Genomic DNA, 25333 nt, shown 5'->3' on the forward strand with positions numbered 1-25333 from the left:
GTATTAGAATGATGCCTTGAAGTTTTGCATCATTTCCGGCATTGTTCTGTGAAATGGTTTTTGTTCTATTGACCAAAACCCTAAATAGGATGGCCGAGGTACCCCAACGGAATCCGGAATATCTCCGGTAAAAGTGGACCATATTTGTCCCCGATCTGACAGTTCAAAATATAGACATATCTGGATCTTTTGCAACCGGAAGCATCCAATTTGGTCAATTCTATCAAAAGTTATGAGATTTATAAGAAAAAAAAATAGGGGTCAAATGACTACCCGAGCGTTTGAGTGTTAAAGTCCGATTTTTTTTGCGTTACGTAAGAAAAGAACGCTTCCATAAGGAATTGCAATAATTTTGCTGCTTTTAATTATAACTATATTTTGGTACCTTTTGGCGATACCCAGTAAGAAATTTGCGAAAATGCTGCTTATAATGAAAACATTATCTGAAAATACTCGATGATGAGCACGCATAAAACATTTTTATTGCAACAGGGAGTTCTGCTAGCGGAACAAACTGTTATTTATTTTATTTTTTCAAACTTTTTGCAAGAGAAACTGATAATTTATAAATTTCATACAAATTTACTTTATTTCAAGGTTAAAGAAACCATTATAATCCTCTTTACTTCTAGCTTCAGTAACGCCATAAAGCAAATTTCCAAATTGAACATCATTAAATATTCAACATTCCCCAAATGGAAGGATCATTCACAAATGTGTAAAAGTAAGAGTTCATAAACATGGTTTGACTTCCCCGAATACGAATACGAGAAGAAAGTGAAAGCAAACTTTTCAGGATATATATATATATATATATATATATATATATATATATATATATATATATATATATATATATATATATATATATATATATATATATATATATATATATATATATATATATATATATATATATATATATATATATATATATTTTTAAATGTTCTAGGACCCCCAATAAACGACCTACGACCTCTTCTGCAAACACGGGGAGGGATGGCTTTTGGTCCTTAGATAATTGATTTATAGCATCAGTGTACCATCCCTCGAAAGTAACGGATTTAAATATGAATTCTGGGAGTTACCTGGCCAGGTAGATAACATTTTCTAAAGATCAGAAATTATTATAATTTTTAATTTTATCATACAGTAATCGTTATATGAATCCAAACAATTTTGCATTATACTATCTCACACCTGATCATCGCAGCGACGAAAAAACGATTTATTATCAGTTCTGACCAAGTTCAGACGTACCATTAACGCAGGATCTCTGATGTGAAGTTTGTTTTTTTTTAAGTAAACCAAAGCTGTGAAGAATAATACTTCGAAGGTTAGCACAGCACACCCAAAAAAGACAACCTAGAACACATTTCATGCTGCCAAAGAACAAACAAGAGACCATCCGTCCCCTGCTGTGTTTGCCCTGCCTTGCAGTGTCTTTTCACAAACGGGCCTTTTTCCCAAATTTTTGATGCCTTTAAATTGGATTTACCCTTGTTCTTTCTCTCCTTCTCTCTGTACACTTTCTTCTCATGATCCGAGGATTTTTTTTTTTCATAGATGGTTTCGAGAATGAAGAAGAAGTGAATCGTCTAGAGTTTCAAATTCTTATAATTGAAAAGTTCTGCTTGCTCTTTTCTTATTCCTCTCCTCTGCGTGACTGGCTGTGAGTATTTCTAAAACCCAAACCGAACATGCAAGGATACGTAGCGGAGCTTGCAGGAAACGCATTTTTTCGTAGAAGTCACCCTGCAATTTAGTGTGTCGGATTATGGGATAAACGTACTGCGCACACCGTTTTTCGAGGCAATTGTAACAACATAAACCGTGTTAATCCATAAAGCATCTGTTAATGCTTGATTGCCTCCAGAACAATGTTTTTTTTGGTCAAAAAAAGGTAGTTTGGTACATATGCGCAATTTTCAATGTTTAATGAATTACTAAACATTAATCACGTTGTAGAAATTGGGCTGATAATTTTTGGAATAATTGTGTGGTCGAATGAACTTTCAATTACAGATTTCAGAATCGATCCTCTTTCCCTAATACAAAAAAGTTGCATCAAAAATCAAAGTAAAGCAGATAAGTACTGAATAAACAGCTTAATATTACGTACTTTAAAATTTTGGGAATGATTCCTTATCTATTAATAAGTTTGTCGATCTGTCTAAAATTGTACCAGTGTGATTTCGAAATTCTGAAAATTTATGTTTCTTAAAATTCAACTTTGAATGTGTCATTTATGAGCTCCCTTATACCCTTATACCGCCATCATCATGGCCACGTCGCAGCGCAACACTTCCAAGCCGGAGTGCACTGTTGACAGAAATCCTATTAATGTAGGTGTTGGTTGATGCTTCCCGAATGCCCTCCCCCTGGCTCCAGCGATGCATCTGCTGTACCAACCATTAGTACGCAATTCTGTTTTTCAACGTATACAAGGCATCCAGGACCAGCGATAAGTAGCATCGGTAGAACCACTAAAGTGCGGTCTCCGAATGATGATACAGGTATGATAAATGCATATTGCCTCACTCACTTTCCATTGAATCGACCGATTCCTTAAACAGCTGATCGGTCCAATGTATACGGACGATTCAGCTGCTGAACTTGTCAACGACACTAATTCAATTAATTACCCTGTCATGGCTGATCGTTGGTGAAAAGTTGGTTGGAACAAGTTATTTCGAGTTATACGGTTCCTATGATGACCTTGAACGAATATATTCCAAGATGTTCCAAACATATCATTTATCTCCAACGTTATGTTTATGTATACAAATAAAATATACTCATATTGCCTTTCAAGTTGGTTACTCCAGCGAAGTACAAGCAAATAAAATTTCCTCATTGCTTTCAACGTATAGAGCAAACATAAAACTGTGGGATGCCTAAAATTGGACCACTAATTTATCTAACTCAATCGAGAGGATCGACCATTCGACGTAGTTTGTGTGAAAACTTAGGTGCCACCTCATCCAAAGCACCAGCCCAAAACTTCTTCGGCGTCCCACAAGAGTGCGCGGTAACGAACGTACCGAGAAGAGATCTATACCACCGATATAACGAAACGCATTATTAAATCATTCTACGCTTTTAAATCGCCGATCTTCTTTTTTCAAACGTACATCTCATCCCTACCAGCATGTGATTCGAAAATTACTGTCATTATAGTCATATTATAGACTTAAAACATAATTATTAAATTTGACTGCGCGGACGGATCGAGTTGTTCTTCGTGTCTCTTTTGGAAACGGACTCGTTAGCCGTGCGCGTGAGGGAATTTGGTATCAAAGACAGATGTTATTTGGAAATAAACGTTTATATCGACGTTTATCCGAAATGGGTTATAACAACTAATGTTTGCAAATCCATCCGAAACAATTTAACTCGATATTCGAGCCTTTTGCAAAAAAAAAAACCCCAACAAAAAATCACTGAAAAGATCAAACTCCCCGCAAACCGTCATTTCCCAACCAGTATTTCCGTGCTTTCTTTTTATTAGTATACATGCCTCTAATCACGCATCGTATGGGATTCATTTATGTGCACGGGACTCACGGGAGTGTTCCGTGGGGATGGTCAGCTGTACGAGCACGGGCATCGTAAATCAAGAGCGCTCAGAACACCACGAGCGTGCGCTGATTGTTGTTTGGAGCAATTTCGTATTGAAGAATCGACGAGAATGACGTGCGACTGGGAGGAATCAATCCACATTTTTTATTGGCTGGGAATTAACATATTTTTTATTGAGGCTAATAATTGCCAATGTATTATATGACATACATATGAGTGTTTTTATCGCTCTTCGCTATGATTCGTATTGATATTAGGTTGATAATGTTTAGGGAAAAAAAACCACGTGCCAGCTAATACCAAAAAGCATGCCTTGCGAAAATGATTGAGCATATTTGGGCTTTCAAAACCACCACGCAGATGAATCTAAGGATTTTTAGGTTGAACTTAAAAGATAAGAACTGTTTTTTTGATGTGAACATCATTGGGATTCATTTATGTTTTGTCCGATCAAGTTTTAGTATGGTTCCCCTTGAAGGGCATGTCCATAGGGACTCTCATGCCAAATATTAGGTTATTAGGTTGAAAACTGGCTGCGCGCATCAGGGTTAAAGTTTACATGGAAATTACTATAGGAAATTTTGACTTTTTGTTCAAACGCTCCTACAGGTCTGGAAAAAATCTGGATGGTCTGGAGAATATTTTTCCCAGAGAGAGCACACGCACTCGTTGTACCTAGAGCTGGCGCATTGGCAAACAATCCCATGTTTCCGGAATCAACGATTTTCCCTCAAAAAGCATCAAATTTTCCTTAGCATACTATGAAAGCTTGATGAACACCGCGACGCCATTTGTCAGGCAGCTACCACGTGGATGAGAAACAGCTGGAATATTCAAATTAAAACCTCTTTTGAACTAGAAAATGATCATTTCGAGCAATCTTGATACTATTTCGTCGAATTCATTACATAGAAAATTTGTGTTTTGTCGTGGTAGCTACCTGACATATGGCGTCGCGGTGTTCATCAAACTTTCATAGCATGCTAAGGAATATTTGATGCTTTTTCATGCTTTTTCATGCTTTTTAACCCTGATGCGCGCAGCCAGTTTTCAACCAAATGCGCTGATATTTGGCATGAGAGCCCCTATGGGCATGCCCTACAAAGGAAACCATACAAAAACTCTATCGGAGAACCAAAATCGAATGCAGGTAAGTAATAGTGTTGTGGCCTTGTAAAAACTGTCCACCGGATATAACACCAAATGTGACGATCGCGCTCAAACCTAGCAACCTAACCATGCGCCGGTGTATCGCCAAAGTATAAAATATTATTAGCACCACCGAGTGATACTTGCAGATGGATCCTAATCTTAGTGCGAGACACTCAAAAATAGAAGGCAACAAGGGCGAAAAATATGAAAATACGATAACGAGTACATGAAATGATGAACTGTTTCAGACCATAAAATAAAACACCACGGATGAGTTTTCATCTCGCACCACGAGAGCAGGAGAGATTACCCACGGCAACACAATGCTCCCGCACACACAAGTATTCGACGGATTCCGGCACACTGAGCTAATTTGAGAGCAAGGGTGGTCAAAACTCGCATTCCAAAATGTTTGCGCCTATCGGGGCGTGATTCTTTTACTTTAACCATCCAAAAGTATGATCAAAACTAAAATTTCAAAACGTAAACATTGTCCACCCCGCGCAAGACTAGGTGACCAAGCCACGAAGAAGAAACGAAATGAGTAAACCGCTGTGTGTGTCACGATTTCAAATTATAGTTCGTTTGGTTTAGAATTTCCAACACATACTTTACGCATCACTCGCGTTTGTCTGTCTGCTTCTGCTCTGGCCTGGCTTGGCCCTGATGCTGGTTTGCATGCATGGTAATGTTATTTTCACTCGCTCTTCGCGTTCTCCTTCACCTCTCGTCACCACATGTTCCGACCAGATTCCCGCCGCCCAAGCAGTGCTCAAGATGAAGATGCTGGCTCGATGATAATGAATCCCTCACTTTTGGCTTTTCAGCTCGGCGCGATGATACTTCATCTGTACCTCATTTAATGTGAGCGCGAGAAAGCGAACTAAAATATACCATACACGACGCATTCAAGCACATCTCGGCGAACGAGAGGGCGATTTAAATGTCCTTGCATAAATGACGTAAGCGACACTTTAATTCTTTGCTGATCTGAATGAATTAAAGGCGAATTTTTAGTTTTCTATGGACCTACTTTCAATAACTTTTTCATAGTCAAATTCGACGAAATACATTGAGAGAGGGAAGTCAAACCGAAATTAAAGCCCACAAATAGTGAAATGTTACGTCTTTTCCCTAATTTACTTATAAAGAAATCTCTCAAATCATAGAATGAATCACAAAAAATGCTATAAATAGGACGACCAGTAGTACTTTTATCGTGAGATTTGTCGAAAAGCTGTCGTTATCAAAAATTCATTTCTTGCTACTATATTTCCGATAACAATTTCCCTCCAAACTTTACTATGTAGCCCCAAACGCACACGCCAGAGGTGATAGTGTTATCATCCCGCTCGAATCACAATTGTTTGCAACCGAATTCTCTGTCAAGGCGAATAATATCTGTCCTATCGAGTTTGATTGATAGCGGGGTTTTGAGCTCCGGATTTGTTTCGGATTCGGGGGCACCATTTTACACTGTGCAATCTCAAGTAGGAATTTCAGCCAGTACCGAACAACACCATTTATTGATAATCAGTGGGATTTGACGTAAAGTACAAAGTCACAGATTAATAGTGAAAGCGCACCTTCGCACGAACACACGTTTGGAGCTGTTATCAGATAACAAAGGTAGAACGATAGGTTGGAATCGTACAAAACTGTGAATAAAGTGCCGTAACTACTATAACCTGTAGTTGAGCGTAAATTTTTTTGTGTTTAAAAATATAATTTGTTATTTTATTCTCGGGACATTAAAATTTGTTTCTAAATTTTTGCTATAAATAAATACATTTGATCAAAAGTGTGAAATCAGCCAAGTAGGGCACATTGAAGCAGCCGTAAAGTCTGCTCCGTCTAAGCAAATATAGGAAATAAAAGTAAACAGAGCCCAGTATTCGAGGGACAACCCCGCTTATCAACAATATCGATCCCAAAAAAAAGTCGTCCATGGAAGAAATGTTGCGTGTTTGTGATGAACAAACGCAAGATAACAGTGAACGGTTTCCTGTTGCCTAAATGTGACTTACCTGTTTACTAAATACTGCTACATCTTCACTGAAGGAATCTGACGAACAAACATCACCACCCGCTACACCTGGTTCTCGGGGTGTACACGTTGCTAGTTCACATTTTTCGAATATGAGTGCCAATAGCGGGAATAGAGGATGTCTGTCGAAGAAAAAGAGAAATACAAAAATAAGTAATCAAGTAAATCATTCTTTGGACTGTGTAGTGATTTAGTTCATCAGTAGTAGCTTTCTTAAGCTATCTTCCAAACTTTAGCCTAAGGTACAATGAACATTTTACGCGTTGGCGCGTTAGGTGATTGACAAACAAGATTCTATAACGCCCTAGACCGTGTTTAACTTTAAGGCAAGATACTCGTAAAAAGTTGAACAATGATTTAAACGAAACACGGAAAAACTGAAACATTTTACTGCCCTGTGTGTAATCAGAGCTACCAACTGATAACACCTGGGATGTTTTATTTCGGGGTGATAAAATCATACACCTCAATTCCTCTGGTACGTGGTGACTGTTTGTCTATATTAATATCTCTCTTTGGAATGCCTGTCGAGGATTGCTGTCGTTTAGAAGTAACAACGGCAGCAGTAGCCAGTTTCGTTTCATCAAGCAAATACATTTTATTGCTCAATCTTGTAACAATTGACATTTCTTCGTTTAGTACAGTATCACGGACCAATAATAGAAAACTATACGAAGTTGACGTTATAGCTGTCGGTCACCATTGCTAGTACCAACCACTAGTGTCTTCCTTTTTATCTACAAGGACTTCGCCGCCCTGGGCTCCTAAGTGTATGAAAGTATGGCACGGAGCGACGACGCCGAATACCCATATTTACACAAAGAATTTTAGAGCGCCCGCCGCGGGATTCGAACCGGCGACCTCTGGATTGTGAGTCCAGTGCGCGGTCCGATTGATCCACACGGGCGGGACAACTATAATAGCATTCAATTGTGTACTTCAGAGTCGAGATGTTAGAATTGTTGTATCGCAAATAGAAAATGAAAATGTTAGTTCCTTGTATTATAGTGAAGTATGTTTAAGTTTTCTATAAAGAACATCAAATTAGAAAAAGTAGAAAGATGAAAAGGTAAGTCTAGAAGCGTATATAAAATCCTGGTTAGTGCACGTGTCGTAATCTTTAAAGTCTTGCGTCGAAGGTGAATGAAAACGAATGTGTTATAGAAGGATCCAACTAAATTGTTCGTTGAATATTTTTATTTCACTATGGATTTCTATTTAACTTTAAACGAAAGTTTTAATAAAATTAATTGAAGAAGGATTTAGTAACATTGGGAAAGTGTCATCTTCCCACTTCAACCATAGTTTATTGTACTAATCCGTGAGGCTTAGTTTGCTGCTCGGTCATCTTGATTTCTTAACAAGGTTAAATCATCAAGTAAATACAACACTGACAAAGACAACCACACAAACACCACGCACATGTACTCCGCGCGCTGACGCCGGTATACATAAATATTTTGATAATGTCACTAAATATTATACTTATACCATCTGTTTATGTAATTTGCGGGATGATTTTTAAGGTTGTTGTTTAAGCAAGAAAATCGTCAGACGAAGAAAGCAAACGAACACCATGGGTTAAGGGCTATGTTTTGAACTCTACACTATTGCAACTTATTCTTTATAATGTACTATATATAAACTATGCATTTGAGCAACAGTTAATAGAAATTTATAGAAGGGAGTATTTTAAACATTTAAATCAATAAACCTATGTCTGAGTCAAAAATGTGACCGCTCACTCTAGAGTTAACATGATCGCACCGTGTAAGAGAGTGCAGTGCAGGAAGTAACTGAATTAGAAAATAACATCCAGCCGCCGCCGGAGCCGGAGTGCTTGATAAACAAGACTCGTGGTCCGCTGGCGGGCGACAGAAGCGTACACAATTTCGACCCACCCGCGCCGCGCCCGTCTGCCGACGTGATCTTGTATGGATCGTGAATGTATCTGCCAAAGAGGCGACGCGCGCGCTCCCGGAACATCTTACTTGTATAAGGCAAACTTGGAGGCCCAGAATCCAGAGCAGCAAGAACAACAAATAACCAAACCGAGATACGAAAGTTGGCGCCCTCACAAAATACACCATCCTGGAAGGCTGATGTGTTTAGGTGGAAAAATATTGCCATAACCTAAATCAAACAAACGCGACGATGGTCACAGCAGGCTGCGCCTCGAGGTCGCGTTTTTTAACAGAGAGATTGCTAACCATCATGATATGTCCTGTGATATCAACAAACAACATGGTAAACAAAATTAGGAATTAATCCATGATCAAAACAAAGTCAGTGTTTTGATAAAAAAAAAAAAGCAAAATTTGTAGAAACAATGTATTTGTATATTTGGGTGGCGAATAAATATTTACACATTTCAAATTTGTACGAATTTATTTCATAAGTAAACGCATTATGTAAACCATTTTGATTATGTTCCTAGTTCCTTTAAGAGATTTCATGTATATCAAATAAATCTATTCCACGAAGTGATGTATGCGTACATTTGTGTACATTTAAAACAATAAGTTTATCTCCAATGTTAAGCAATGATAAACGATTATAATCGATTAATATCTAGCATATATTCCTCTGCTTTGCTCTTGTTTACTTGTGCTCTCTTTGCGTTGAGAAGAAACTGTTCACTTTGTTGCCCAGGGCCATTTCGCCATAACACAAAGTTTGGTCCACAAAAAGTTGCAGTATAGTTTATACAATGTTGATTCCCCCAATAACCTGTAAATTAATAAACTTTACGAAATCTCATTTAAATACTACCTGGGAGAATCATAAACATATTAAATACCCTCAATTTTAAACTGTTGTGATTCAAATAAATCATAAAACTTAATAAACTTTATTATCTTGTTTTAATCACACACTCATTCATGGCGGAGAATCACGTGGCTCGCTACATGAATGTCGATAACGTCATTGGGTGCTGGGATTACTTTGGATATGGTCATACACTACGCGATGGACACATTAAATGTTAACTAGCGAACACACACATGATACACCTCGGAGTATCAAGAGGGATTCTTATAACATACACCCTAAACCATCTCGAATTCCTAATAATATTCGTTAGTGTATGAATTAACGTGAAGCGATAGGAAAGCGAAGCAAAGCACGCGTTAAAACAATGGTCGTAAAACATTTATGACTGCTTTTTTATATCTTGCTTGAACGAAGTTCGTTCTTTTCATGGTTTTTGTCTGGTTACATCTCTTTGAGCAGCATCTCCGTTGTCCATATAGAACAACACACTTAACGGATAGCCACACACGCCACCACACCTCTCTCTTACTTGGGAAGTATATTTAATTGCCTCAACACCAGGGCGACGTGTTAAATCATCGACCCGACGCCGCATGACAAGAAAGGAGTGCCCTGATATAAGCTAAATATGTGTAATAAAAATATATAATCACATTGTGGTAAGATAATTATATCTGGAGAACGAAAGGATAACACTATTACGCTTGAAGTAGCTCCATATGAGTGATAATAATTCATGCATTGAAGAAAGTTGCACAATATAGGCACAAAGTAGAAGCAGAAAAAAATAACCTCTGTGAAAAAGTAGACAAACACAAAACCATGTGAAGCCAAACATACGTTTAAAAATACAACCACCCTCAGTCATCGGTGTGTGAATACCACTTGGGAAAGCCGAGCTGTAAAACGAGGATCTACAAATCCTGTGCACCGTGTTTCCAGGGAGTAACAACAACATTGGAAGTATAAAAAGGCCGGTGGCCGTAAGACTCATCTCATCGATACAACAACAAAGATGGCAATATGAGGCTTGCACACACACACAGCTACACATACTCTTCAAGAACAGATTAAATTGTTTACGATTATGATGTGGTTGCAGGGTTATAAATCTTGTTCAGATATGGCTATACTTATGTGGTGAAGACTTTGCAGCATCTTATGCCACTGAGCGCGGGTTTTCTGCACCAAAGTAAAGCTCAACGCTTTCGACATAGGTTGGAGAAATTTTCAAGATTAGAATTTTGCACCATGGTTTATCCAAACTTTGCTGGAGTTTGAATATTATTGTTCTGGAAAATCAGAAACGTTCTGAAGAATACTGAAGAGTACTACTTGAGGATACTACAAAGAGTTCATTGGAATAAGGTGTATCAATCCAACATATCAGGTCCTACATATTGTTCATAAATTATACACCCTAACCAAAAATCATGATTTTCTGAGTTCAATACCCCACTTTTCATAAAAAAAATCAGTTTATCCCATATAATATATATGGGATATTGAACTCAGAAAATCATGGGGGTAAGGGTGTAGTGCGTCCATCCCGGGAATTTCCGGGACAATATTCCCGGATTTTTTCCAAAACCGGGAATTCTTGAATCCCGGGATTTTTCATAATTTGTCCCCGGGAATTCCAGAAATTGAAAAAAAAACAAAATTTGGTCGGATTTGGTTGTGTAAATAGATGAACAGTTGAATACTTAGATATTAATTTTAATGCATAAAAATTTAATTTAAAGTATATAAGCATAAATTTGGCTTATGAGGAAAAATTTAAATAACGCTTTAAATATTTTCTAATTTATTTTATTTATTTTTAAGAAGGCTTGGTATTATATTTTCATATATTAAACTATATATAATATATATTTAATATAGAAAAAGAAACTTTTCTATAACATTACATTGACTGGTTATTTGTGTCGCTTCTTGTTTCATTTGTTAGAAATTTTCGAAGAAATATATAAATATATATCTGGCCTATACGTCAATGATGTTGAAAATAAACGCTTCAGTGGCCAAAATGCCTCAAAAAGTGACAATTTTGAAAAAATCTTTTATTACGGGTTCCCATTTAAAATTGAAGGGCGGAGCGCCAGCTCCTGTTACGACCAATCAAGCTCATATTTTGGATTTGGGCTTAGTATGCCCACCGGAACAAACCCTTGAATGCCCACCAAAAAGTCAATTTGTTACACTCTATTAGATATTCACCAATTAATAGTATTGAGCTAATTATATGATTTTAGGCTTGAAAGACATAACAAATATAATAAAAACATAGATTTTATGACAGTTTCAAAATTTCCCGGGATTCCAAAAATATTTTTCCCGTTTCCCAGGAAATTCAAAACCCGGGAAAATTGGACGCCCTATAAAGCAGTGTTTTAGAGGGTGAACTCTATGTCAAAGGTAAGGATCGGCAGGGCTTCAGAGTACCACACTGTTAATCAACAACGAGTTCTCTAAACAGTACTGATTTTCAGCTAGGTGTGTCCTGAAGAACCAGCATTGTGCTGTGCGACATCCAAGATCAGTAGAGCTCCATCGAACCTCAATCTACTGCACCGATCCTTCCGAAGGCCAATATCATAACTCCAGGACCGTTTGGAGTGCCCGATGTTGGTCATCCTACCAACTCACCTGCACTTGTATACCTCTGACCTGTTTAGATCATTCAATACAGATATAAAGACGCTAGCTACCGGTGTAGGACAACAACAAAAACCTACCCCTAATTGCTTGTGTGCTCAAACTGGATCATTCAGCTGAAGCATCAACGTGCATCCTGAGCTGCCGATGCTTGACGGCAAGTGTAAACAATGCCCAACCGCGTGAGGCATCTTCATTCGATCCCCAGGCAGGCCGGACAGACGACCAAACGAAGAATCTAAAGTGTAAATTTAAAAGTCAAATATTTGACGACATAAATTGGTCACCTTCTGGGCAAGCATCAAATCAACATACTCACAAAAAACAAGGCGTAAACGTGGTCGTACCTCGCGCTGCCACCGCACATGAGCCCAGATAAAACAAAAATGCGTACAAAACAAATATCGAACTTTTGAAAAATTCATCATGTGTGTGCGTGTGTATTTGTTCTTGGGAGAAACCACCACCCAAACACGCTCCTGTTTGAACAGTAAATATACCAACAAGGAAATCAATGGTTCGGCGCGTTGAGTAATAAAGCGCATTGGGTTGTTCTTGTTAATTTCCACTTTCATTGGGAAAGGTGTCACAAAAACTAAGCTGCTTTCCCGCTTTTTGTTTTTAAGGGCATCATTCAGACATAGAGGGAAAAAATATACACGATAATGGCTCTAATGACTGCAGGTCACTCCCTTTTTCGTGGCAACACTCCCCACGTTGCAACAGTTGTAAACTGTCGAAGGGAAAAAAGAGGAGATGATTGAATGATATTAATGAAAATAAAATTATCATTATTCCGAACATATTGAAATGACTTTAAACAGGTCCTTTTGCTCGCTCCTTCTAGGAAAAACCCGGCGCAAAAGAAGAGCAGGATAACCATCGGAATAATCCAAAGAAAGTTTAGGACACGACAGCTGCTAGCTGGCAGAGGGTGAAGAAAAGCACCATCAGAAGAGAAACGTTAAACGGTGGAACGAACAAAAAAAGGTATCCTTCAGCACATCGACACTGCTGTTGTGGCCGGCTCTGCGGCGGCGTGTGATGATCATATATCGAAGCGCAACTTTCAAAATTGCACACAAATCTTCAATATGTGAACTATAATTAAGATTAATAGATTGATCAGAGAGTGAGAGAGGCCCAGAACTATACGTCCATCATGCCCAAGCTAACAAAAGGCTGAAACTGAAACTTTGACGGGCAGACTGCATCACTCTATTGACGAGAGCAGGTTGTCCTTAATTTGATATCTGTTATTATGGTATTTTGGATAATCGTTATTATCTTTTCGGGGTGGATGCGACCATTTTCTCGCCCATTCTCCGTGTGCACAGAGTTAAGGCATTCAATTTAAGCGTATCCTCGCCACTTAGAAAGGTTGTAATTTCGTAAATTTTCTCCATTCTTCGCGTTATAATTAAGAATGCTGATGTTTGTGCTTCGTCCACAGGCCTCATGATTTATGGCGATTTAATATCCTCTCCCCGGTGAGCTTGAGTTCGAGCGATCAGCCCGATTAGTAATCATTGTTTGTGTTTTTCGTCGCGAGTCTCTTTTAAAACACAATAAAAAACATGATATTGCGAAGAAAAAAGGCGGACCTTACAGGTTCTTTTTCGGGGCGTCATCGATTACTACTGGGATGAGCCGGTAAACGGTGTGTGTTTGGTTGATAACTTACCCATAAATAGCTTCTTTATCACGTTTATGCACATCTGGTTGCACTGCACCCATGTGACTGGTGGCTGGTGATACATGACTAGAGGTTCCATGATAACCATGCATGCCGACTGATGCAGCCGCCGCATGATTCATGTGAGGTGAGTGATGTGGAGGTAAGCCGGATAACCCTGGCGGCCTATGGCCGGCGTGAGGGTCATACATCGCCGCCGCACCACCGTCCATGCCGTAGCCGTGCAGGCCATCGTCGTACTGCAATTGTGGAGGAGAAGAAAATGGTTGATTAATGAAATGCGTCAAGGGTGGCTGTTAGAGGGTAACAAAAATGACTTTTTAGCGGGCATTCCGGGGTTTGTTCCGGTGGGCATACTGAGCCCAAATCCCAAATCCCTTGATTGGACGTAACAGGAGCTGGCGCCTTGCATTAAAAAAATTGAATCTAACCTGATTTTTTCCAGAAATGTAATTTTATTAGGCATTTTGGCCACTGAAGCGTTGTACTGCCCAGAATTGAAAATTCGGCTATTATTCCAAATCAAGAATTCCGAAAAAAACGCGTTTTGGTGTTTGTCACCACATCTCCGTCAAAGCGATTTTCCATAAGAGTGGTATATTAGCCGTTTGGTTTTTCGCATCGGCAGCCCAATCTAAACATTATTTTAGTGAAAGTTTGGAGCACCCTGGAGCATGGTACAAACCTTCAAAGTTTTGCACTTTTTTTTCGAAAAATCGGTCCCGGCAAAGTCAAATGGCGTCTCGGGCCTCGCGAGGTGCGACGCATATCTTTTTTGATGGGGCCTATTTCTCAAAAAAATGCCAAACTTTGAAGGTCTGTACCAAGCTTCAGGGTGCTCCAAAAGATGCGTAAGGGTCTGGCCTACACGCCAATGATGTTGAAAATGAACGCTTCAGTGGCCAAAGAGCCTTAAAAATTCATGTTTTTGAAAAATGTCTTTTTACGGGTTAGATCCTATTTAAAAATTCAAATGCAAAGCGCCAGCTCCTGTTACGTCATGTTTAGGATAATACAGGATGGCCATACATAAAATAAGTACTACATTTTATTGAAAAAGTTCAAGTGTTAACAGAAAACAAACAGCTAGCATTACTGCTTCAAAACGAAGAAGAAATCGTTGAATTTGTGTCTTCTAAGAAGCTCAGAGTCGGCGTTGACAAATTCTGATAAGCCGCAGTCGAAGTCGGCTAATATTCAACAACTTCGGAAGTGGTGTATAACAAATGATGAGCTTAAGAATAGTCTGAATTCCTTATAAAGTATAAAGTATAAAGTATAAAGTTGGGGAAAACCTGTAACTGTAACTTAAAAAAAAATAATTTACCGAAATTCCAAAATCACAACCAGCTGCAAACTGGTAGCTCAAACAATCGATAACCAGACAATTCTTGGCCGATAGTAGCGCCATCACCGTCGCCCCAAAACCACACGACCCAGACGCAACAAACGATGAGAGTTTTACAGGCCAAACACTATGAGAGTGGTGCTTATCTTGGCATCACACCTAAATTAATTTTTCTGTCATAAAACTTTATTACTTTGCTGCCGCTCTATGCGTTTGAGCGTGTGTTTTGTGTGCATGCTTCTCTCGGGGTGTCTTCTGGAAGGTTTTGGTACAGGTCCAACAATCGCCCGGCACAGCCTGCTGTTCGAGGAAACCGATTCAGTTTAGCGCACGAATATGGTATGGTTTGTCATAAAATAAATGAACAAAAGTAACGTTACGAGTACATTACCTGTATCCATCATCATCATCAGCATTAAATTTGTAAGGTGCCCCAATGCAAGAGCGCAGAGAAATGGCGAAAAGAGGTGTTTTAGAAGGCATACATAGCACTTGGCGGTTGTTTCGAAAATTCAAGCATGAATTTGGCAACAGCAACTGGTGTTTGCTATTTGGGCACTCGCTGGCGTTTTCGAGAGTTTTATAGCACTTTAATCTTAAGACATTAAATCTTTCAGCAATGTATGATTTAAGAGGAGTTTGCATGCAATTCATGAAATGGTAATGAATGTAGCTTTTTTACAAGAAAAAAGTCATTTTTTATATAATTGCTCTGCTCAGAAATTCTTTAAAAAATCTGGTTTTTGTAAAATGTCGTCAGATTTTGGTGCGATCAATTATTATACAGTGGCTCAACAAATTTGTGCAACAGTGCATAGTTTTCCAAAATTTAAGCTTCTGAATGCTTTAAAAACTGCTGTCCCTATTAAGATAGTAGTCCCGATTGACGTTACTGCCAAGTCATCTATTAGTCATGTTAAACAAAGCAATCAATGGCGCTCGAATCATTGTGCAATTGGGTGTCGAAAATGGGTCAAACCGGTCAAACCGTACGCGTTCCGGACTGGTAACGATCGAACGTCTCGAGAAACGCAAGAACCGCACGTATTCAGATTTTGTTCCGACGACGGTGGCGACGGCACCGCTACCAAACGTTAGCTGATGCTAAGTGGGCAAAAAAGTGACGCCACTGCCACCGCCGGTCACCGCTGCATCGGGATCTCCCCGGCGACGGGGTTTTCGCTTTAATGCCAACTTTATGCCATTTCGCGCGTGTTAGACCACGGTTACAGGAAACGTACGTACGTACGCATATGAGGGCTGCTGGGCTGGGGATATTCCCGCATCGGTGGGTGCTCTCGAAATATGTAACGGCGCTGCGGCGGCAGCAACGACTGCCTTCTACATGGCGTCATCACCATCATCATCATCATCATCATCGTCGAACGATAGCGTGAAATTAGATAGAGCATAACGGATCGTTGCATTGCAATACGTAAACAAATCAGTTCACGATGCCGGCCCATTAAAGTGTCTGGTGTGTGTTAATTCAATTAATTTAGCAATTTATCCATGTGGAAAAGAGAGATCGCCGAAGGAAACTCTGAACACGGGACTATCCAGGAACGTGGACGTTGAATCGAACGTCAGATCAATCCGTCGGAGCGATAATGCTCAGTTGACCGAGCGCGGGTAGCCGGTAATGCGAGATCTCACATCCCACAGTGTGGCATCAGTTTAGTTGTTCAATGGTGATCCCGGGTCTAATTTTTGTCAGCTGTAGCCCAACTGTCAACTGCCAATACAAATGAGGAAATTTGAAATTATTATCGGGTTATCAGCAGTTGAACGGTTAACTCAATGTTAATAGACCTTGAGACATGAGTAAGTACATGACATGATGTAAGTTTAATGTCAGGTAAAGTATTGTTTAAACTTTCAAAGGAAGCTGTAAATTTATGCTGGACCTAGCCGGAAAGAAAATTCGGAATCTTTTGCGAAAGCGCAGAAAATGCTTCAAAGAATCAGCCCAATTTTCGGGTGGGCTTGAATCGTGCTTGGATGAAATGAGTTGTATCGTCTTCAAACGGTTCGAAGAGCAGATAACCATCGAAAAAAAAAATACAATTAGTAGAAAGGCGCATGCATTCATACAAAAAGAGATTCGGCGATGATTATTCGTACAACCAAGAGATAACTCTACAGTAAAACATATAAATTCCATCAATTTGGCTGCAAGTGTGCCAGGAGAAGCTTCTAAATTCTACATTAGAGAGAGCTTTCTTCGCGTTCTCCATTCTCATCTAATTCTCGTACATTTATACAATGGCGACTAACCGTCTCGCAACTTCTACCTAAGAAATAAAGGCAAAAAAGGGGTGAGAGTGCACACGAGAATGGGAGGGCTAAGGCAGCGAAAAAGCAACCAGACTTCGCAACCCATGCGGAACTATAAAATAAAACTTGTATTTGAATTCGTGTATAATTAGTGGGGAAAATGCAAGATAGCGCGATTCGAGTAAAATGACTAAGAAAGAACAGAAATGAAAGACGGAAAGAAAAACGGTCCGCAGAACCCCTTTTTTTTCGCCTTGAGTGTGTATATACGAAATTTCAACAAACAATGCGAGAAACACAGGTAAAACGAGATTGTTGAGCTGACAATAGCATGAGTTTTCCATTTTGTATGTTGTATTTTTCTTCCGCCACATAGAGAGAGAACTACAATGCAGTGCGGGTACAGAACGACCAACCAACGGACAGCAAAATTTACAAAGCTAGGCCGAGAAATTTTTTTACAGAAAAAATACACCGCTCTTATTTATAGCTCGAATAAATATAAAACTTTATAGAACAACTCCGTGAAATGATAGTGATTTTATAAATGCTGAATGTTTTAAATCTGCACCGTATTTTTTTTTATTCTATATGAGATGAAAAAATACGTACATTCAGCAGATACAATTTCATCCATTTCTATGGAATCGACTCGGTTTTCAAATTATGAATGCTTCTTGTTGCTTCAACGCCGATCATCCTCGAAAACAAAAAGGTACTTGTCCCGGTTTCGTCTCGACCGAACACAAAAAAACGACCGTTCTGATCAAATAGTTGGAAAATGCTCAATTGATTTCCACCATGATCGAAATCTGTCAAATCATTTCACACTACATCATCACGCGCGCTCGCCGCTCTCCTCAACGCTCATCACCAGCCGACCAACAGCGAAGCTCACAGCTGCTGGCTGGGTCCGATCCACCACCACCGTCGATAAAACAGGTTGAAATTAAAATTATTGATTTTACTTAAACTTCATTTTACGCGTATTAGTGCTTGTATATAGAAATTTGATAGGCGTTCTTTGCCGTGTTCTCTCGCTTTCTGTTGCTATAAATGATGGCAATGACGGTCAGTTTGACTGGGCCAGAACATTGGCTAAATAGTGAAATAATAGCCAATAGTTCTTCACACTACTTCACACTCCACACAATGTGGAAAACCCACAAAAAGCTTATATTTTTGTGACCTTTGGTTCTTTGGTAATTTTCGTGCAATATTTTCTAATTTTCTTTTATAGGGAACGAGGGGAAAATATGTACCCATAAGAGAAATCAAGATTTCTCGAATATTAGACCAATTTTTTAAAATTTCTCTCCACAAGAGGCTTCAACCGAATGTTTTCTGAGTTCTGAGTTGCATATTACCATTTCGGTAAATATTTTTATAATTGTGGTAAACTTTTGTACTCAGTGACATGAGTTTGAAATAACTTTTATAGGATTTAGAGGAAAAAGTTAAACACTTTCAAATTCTAGTTTTACTAAATAATATTCTGAATACACAATCAAAAAGCAATTGCTCTGCAGCATTGTCTTCGACTCATATGTTTTGCCAAAATAAGCATGCGTAAGTTTCAGACTCACAAAAAACGGAATCCTCAGCATGTTAAGGCCACATGAGACACGGCTAGACAAAAAAATCAACCCATATTAATATAGTAGAACGTCGCGAGCTGGCGAGAAAAACGTCGACGGCCGCGACCATACGCAGCGGGGCTGCAGACGAAAAAGATCATCAATCAATTTTACTACGCGCGGCCATTTTGAAACTTCTCATCACACCACAAGATGCTAACCCACATTCCACGAGATTCATTTAACACCAAGCACAATAAGTGGAAAATTGTCGTCGCTTAGTACCGCATTAAAGTTATTTTAGGTGTTTACAAAATCTCAAAAATATCAACAAAAAAATGTAAACATATCATTAATATTTTTTGTGAGAATCACAAATGTCGCTCTTAGTAATAAAAAGCAAACGATTTTTAAATCACCTGTCAAAAGTGGAATATTCTAAATTGTAATTGAAAGAAACTTGTATTCGTTCAACATTGAACCAAATCTGAAATTAAATTTGAATTGAATCATCAATCTGAAAAGTGATAATTGTATTGGTTTAACTTGCCTTAATCAAATCTTATTTTTTACTGATATGTTGTTAAAAAGTTATGGACCAGTTATGACGAGAGTTTCAATGAATACGAAATGATCGATTTCCACAAAAAACAGTTTCCCCAACATGACTCAACGAAAACACCACCGCTCAGATTCGATAGAACTTCAGCTTTGGCTCCCAATACAGGCGCGCATCTGACAGTTTTTAATAGCGCATTAGTGACGCTTTTTAGTGTGTTCATCAAGAAATTAATAGTGAAACCGCGCCGCGCGCTAGACAAAGCCGAACACCCAGCAAACCAGAGGCACGGCACGGCGAACCGGCCTGCCACGACTTCCAGATCGTTAGAGGCCGACGATGCCGCCGAGGCCGCGGCAGAGTAGCATGCGAGGGGCCGTATAAGTGATTTTTCGGTTCTTTCTTCGACGATCCAGTTGTACCGAGATTGTACCGCCGCCGTAGAGATTGTCGGGGATTCCCGGCGGGACTGGAGGGAGTACCAAAGTTCTGATATATATATTCTCAGAATCTTTTTTTTTTTTCTTTTAGCATGATTCATCAAAAGCAATGTTTGGTAATACACGTTACTACTTTGTGAAAGAATGTACGTTTTTTCGTATCGAACTTCGAGAAAAATCAATTTACTTCCCACATTAGAGAAAAATGGCAGTGACGTTTGAAAATGTATGTTAACTATAGTGATAGAGTAGATGATCAAACCTGATTCAAAGTAGAAAAAAATACTCAATATAATATCTTTAAATTGAAGACAACTCAACTTATCGAAGCGGCGGACAGTGTGCTCTTCAAGAAATGAGTTTATGAATTTTAACGAATCGTAACAAGTATTTGCTTGGTTCAACGATGTACAAATGTCTTCTTCTATTTTGATACACTGAAAATTTCTTTGCACATTACAATCAACACCAAAAATAACTCATAAATCTATCTCACTAGACAATCACCTCTGGCCGTGGCATTTTTTTCCTACAAAAGTTCCTCTTCTTTGCCAACGAAACAGGAAGAGACCGGTTTGGGATCGAGAATTGAAAAAAAACGAATCCAACAGATCCTCCGAACAATTAAGCGTAAACTTTTTTTCTACCATTCTTCAACAAAGATCAAACTGGAAAAGCGCACCAAATCAAAACTGTGCGCAGCGCTGCAAGCTGTGTGTCTTCCCCGAGGGCCAGGATTTCTTCAGGGAAACCGTCTAACAATGTGAGTGGGACACCTTGGTGCGTACCTTCCCGAGGTTCTCGGCTCCTTCGTCAAAGTCCTTTTCCCTGCTGCTGCTGCTTTTGGTTCAAACAAAGGACCAGCAACAAAAAATCTTATTTTTGCTCATTTGTTAGGCTCACCGATATCACACACACTTGTACATATATTCGCACTGTTTTGCGAATAAAAGACCGAACATGATAAAAAGCAGCAAAGCAGAAAGGGGATTAAATGCTTCGCCAAATCCAACAGCATCAGGAATTTCTTAAACTTTTTATTTTGCTCTTCGAGCTTCGGGATGGGATAAGGCCGCTGCTGCTGTTTCTGCAGCAGTGCTTGCCAGGAAAAAACGAAATTGGATTTGCATTTTTAAATAATGGAGATTAACCAGGAATCTTCGGCATTGTCGGACGCAGCTTGAAACCTTCCTGATTGAAAACGATAATTAAGCGGATTGACAGTTTGCGTTTTATGTGTGTCTTAGTTGCTCATTTTGCTTCGAATTTTTCAGTAAGCGACGGCAAACAAAAATCAACGCCAAACATTGATAATCCTTTTTCAAAAAAATCGAAACTGCGCCATGAAAGACCCGACGGGAACCAAACATAATGGCGTCTTACTGAAAAAATATACAACGGTTGCTGCAACTGCAGTTCAACATAATTTTAAATATTCTCATGCTAACATTGTTTTATTGTAATCACTTGTCAAACTGAACAAACAAAAAATACCTACCCTAGGTTGTGCCATTAATGTGGTTTCCGAATGCGAGATGAATCGCTTCGAAAACAAGACACAAAAAACTTGTCACTTATTACCACAAATTAAAACAAAAAACACTACTGATGATATCACTTTTCTTCATATAAAACTGTCACACGCGGTCTCTTTCTCTGTTGATCAGCGCCACTACCAATTCCAACAGCTGCTACTCATCTCAGTTACTTATTCTTATGTTTTTTTGTGATATCGGCTAGACTCACGTTCGGCAAATCATAAGAAATCGCAGTTTAGTTTCGTTGTTGGGAATATAGCATAATAGCAAAACTAACGATTTTTTAGTATACAAGATATTTTCTCCATATGTTTACGCTTTGCCTGAGCTTTTGATTAATTACACGTTTTCTTATCCTTTCACGTTACACAGCACGCGCGCGAAAACCGAAAACCGTATACGTATTTTTCTTGATTGTTACAATCTTAAATGAATTTTCCACTTGCCTAAAAACTAGAATCACAGTTTCATCTAAACTTGTTACAATGTCTTGTGTGATGCTGCCTTCCTCCGTTGCGTTTACGCTGCATCATCGGTAACCGCGAAAGTTTCCCGAAAGTACCGAATGAACGCAATTATTGTCTCTCTATTTCAATGACAAACACGCGAAAACTATTCGATCAATAGTAGGAGCAGAAATTGTACACAAACAACCCGCGGTGTCCGCCGCACGACGATGAATTTTCAGCAACCGAAAAAAAGAATATTAATTACTTGCATTTCGGTTCAATGAGCGAGGAGTAGCGCGCGAACTCTTTGCACAATGTCGTCGGTTGCGCGTGTGATGAGCGAGAAATGATTTATCACACTCACGCGGGACACTGTCTAGGTTTCACACTGGAATCTTCACTTTCGATGCGCGCTTTTTCACGACGACGGCGACGGATTCATGTGTGCGCGAGTATGCGGTGCGACGAGGACGAATTCTACAACACATAGTAGGCCCTCTCTTTTGCACCACCTTGTTGTGGCCTCTCACTCTCTCGCTCGTTTGCTCTCCCCTGTTCTCCTCTCGCCGGGATGTTCCCGAACGAGCGTCCGCCGATGGTTCTCTTGCGTCTCCGAACCCCGAGTGCCGGATAGATCAGATTGCCCGCGGCCGACGTCGATGACCAGGAAGGATAACAACACGGCCTACTGTCGTAGATCTTTTATGTTCAGGCAATGTTGGCAGACCGTTGTCGGGCCGGAACCGCCAAAATCTGCACGCAATTGGCCCCACACGACACGACTTTTTCAGCGAGTCCTAGTTCACTGTAGTTGAGGTATTATCCATTATCTCCGCCGGTGGTAACACGATTCGCACTTAAACCCGCGATCTTCACACTCCACGACCACGATCACTTTTGACTGCAGCGGAGCACTTTTCGGATCACAACGATCTGCCTTCGGTGTTATTGTTGTTTTTGTTTTTGTTGTTGCTATTATCGGCCACCGAATAGACATTAATTTTTATAGCGATATATATTTGTCTAAATTTGCCGAAGAGCAGTAATAAATGACTAACGAAAACGATTTTAAATGATTATTGGTATACTATTATTGTTATAATAATTTGTCTTATGGTTGAATATATAAAGAGTGAGAGCGACGTTCGTAAACACGTCGTACGCGTTTCGAAGGCAAATATACACTGTCTTGTCAATCAACATTCATCTACCGTGGTGGGAATATACGAGAGGTAGAAACGAAATTTATGAGACCGCCTCTTTTTACGTTTTCCTTGTCTCTTCACGCAACCGACAAGCGCACTCCTGCCAACCCGCTCTCGCTCAAGCACCACTATACGGCTTGAAATTTGCGCACGCAATAACTCCGCCTATTCTCATACAAAATGTGATAGCTATATACAATTATTTATATGGCCGATTGAAATGAAGAATGTCTTATAGGATAAAAATTTTAAATTTAATACACACACAAACCACTTCATTATCTCTCTTTCCCGCTCTCTCTCAGCACGCACACCACTAAGAAAACCTACAAATGTATTCGTGAACTCGCCCCACAAAAAAGTAAATGTTTGCGTGCCATCCGATCCTCACCACACATGCACCCAAATGACGAACTTGTGCGCATGGAAGCATTCTCTCTTGCCTCTCGCAAACTGGTTTATAATCCATGACAGTTTGTCGATGATTTCATACAACATTTTGTTTGAATCCCGCTCACACACACACCACTCGACCTTGCGGCATCATCTACCATGTACTAATATTGGTACGGCCGGTAAGATTGCCGATCATGGTTGGAGTCGGAACTTCTCGCACTCCCGCCCGAGAGCTGCCGGCATAACTGAGTAAGATGGGAACAAAGACGCGCCTTCGACGTCGACGTCTTCGGACGTGTGTTTGCTCGCGCACAGGCAGTGCACAGGCATGAACTTCTCGCAGGACTACAAAAGACGACGTCACATACAAGGACCTTTTCCGACGACGAGGCTCTCTTCTCATCTCCTGACAGGCGAAACTGATCCCTGCAAAGGGACAGGTTACTGTAGTGTGCGAATGCAGACCATTCGCACTCGTCCCTTGAACAGAGAACTGAACATAAATGTGCGCTTCCAGGTTCCAGAAAAAAAAAAAAACAACAAACAAGTGCTATTACTGGTTACTGCTTCCAATTGGAGGATGTTTACTGTTTAGTTATCGTTTGTGTTTAGTGCAAGTTTGTGATTGTAATCCGACAAATTTGTCTAATATGATTCAAAGATTTCTAGTCTCCCAGACTTGAAAAAATCCCTCCCGATTCTATCAAATCTTATTCCATCCTTCTTCCCAAATTGTGTACGTGATCTGCTCATGTTAGATAGACTCACATTTTTGTCTCAAAATTAATATAATTATTTTATTCGTGTTTATAATTTTGAAAGTCCAAAGTTAACATTCATCACCAGTTTTATAAAACTTTATTATTATTTAAGTTTCCATTCAATAATATACAATACATTTCTAGAGTTTTTTATAAAAAGGTCCTATAAGCTATTGCGTTTCATATGTTTATATGACCTATTAAAAAAACTTTAGATTTTATCAAACTCAGATTCTTTAAAAGTTCCAAATACAAACATAAATTTCTTGGTTCGGTTCATAAAGAGCAACATAGAACCTTTTGTCTCTTTAGTTATTTTACTTTTGTATTCATATATACCTCTTATACTGGTTCAAAAAGAATACTTTAGATCATTCTGTACTTTTATTATGTGAAAACAATTTGTTTCTGAAAACAAAAATTTCATCAGATTTTATATTTCATGCAATAAATAGCTTTTACCAGAAACACGACAGGTAACATTCACCAATAATCTCCAACGGAAATTTAACCCTCTACTGCCCAAATGTTTTTTCCCGTGTTCAGGAGGACATTTTGAACAACTTTTGTTATACGAAAAACCTTACTTCTATTGTTTAATGTTTAGTATTTTAGTTTGCTTTTATCTTGTTTAGTTTATGTTTGTTTTTGGTAGTATTTAGCCTATTCTATCATTACATTTTGCCTATCTATTTTTTCATGTTTTTTACAGTCACTTTAACCATTTTTCGTGTGTTTTTTTCATTTTCTGGTATAGAATTACATCATTATCATTTAAATAGTAAAAAATGCGTTAAATTAGTCTAGGACACTACAAACTACACTACTGCATACTTCTTTTTACTTAACATGTAGAAAATGTTAGTTATGTGT

General features: G+C 39.1%; 1 protein-coding gene across 1 annotated transcript in view; it reads right to left on the reverse strand.

Annotated features, from left to right (window-relative positions):
- LOC120425702 (homeobox protein homothorax) overlaps window positions 1-23285 on the reverse strand; it is a 35133-nt gene extending 11848 nt beyond the window's left edge. The window contains exons 1-3 of the mRNA XM_039590293.2: window positions 21610-23285; window positions 13899-14149; window positions 6762-6903 (exon numbers count right to left, since the gene is read on the reverse strand). Coding sequence (XP_039446227.1) covers window positions 6762-6903; window positions 13899-14149; window positions 21610-21624 — 408 coding nt within the window. The 5' untranslated portion in view covers window positions 21625-23285. The remainder of the gene's footprint in view (window positions 1-6761; window positions 6904-13898; window positions 14150-21609) is intronic.
- Between the last annotated feature and the right edge of the window lie 2048 nt (window positions 23286-25333).

The sequence above is a fragment of the Culex pipiens genome, chromosome 1, assembly GCF_016801865.2.
Source record: "Culex pipiens pallens isolate TS chromosome 1, TS_CPP_V2, whole genome shotgun sequence".
NCBI lineage: Eukaryota > Metazoa > Arthropoda > Insecta > Diptera > Culicidae > Culex > Culex pipiens.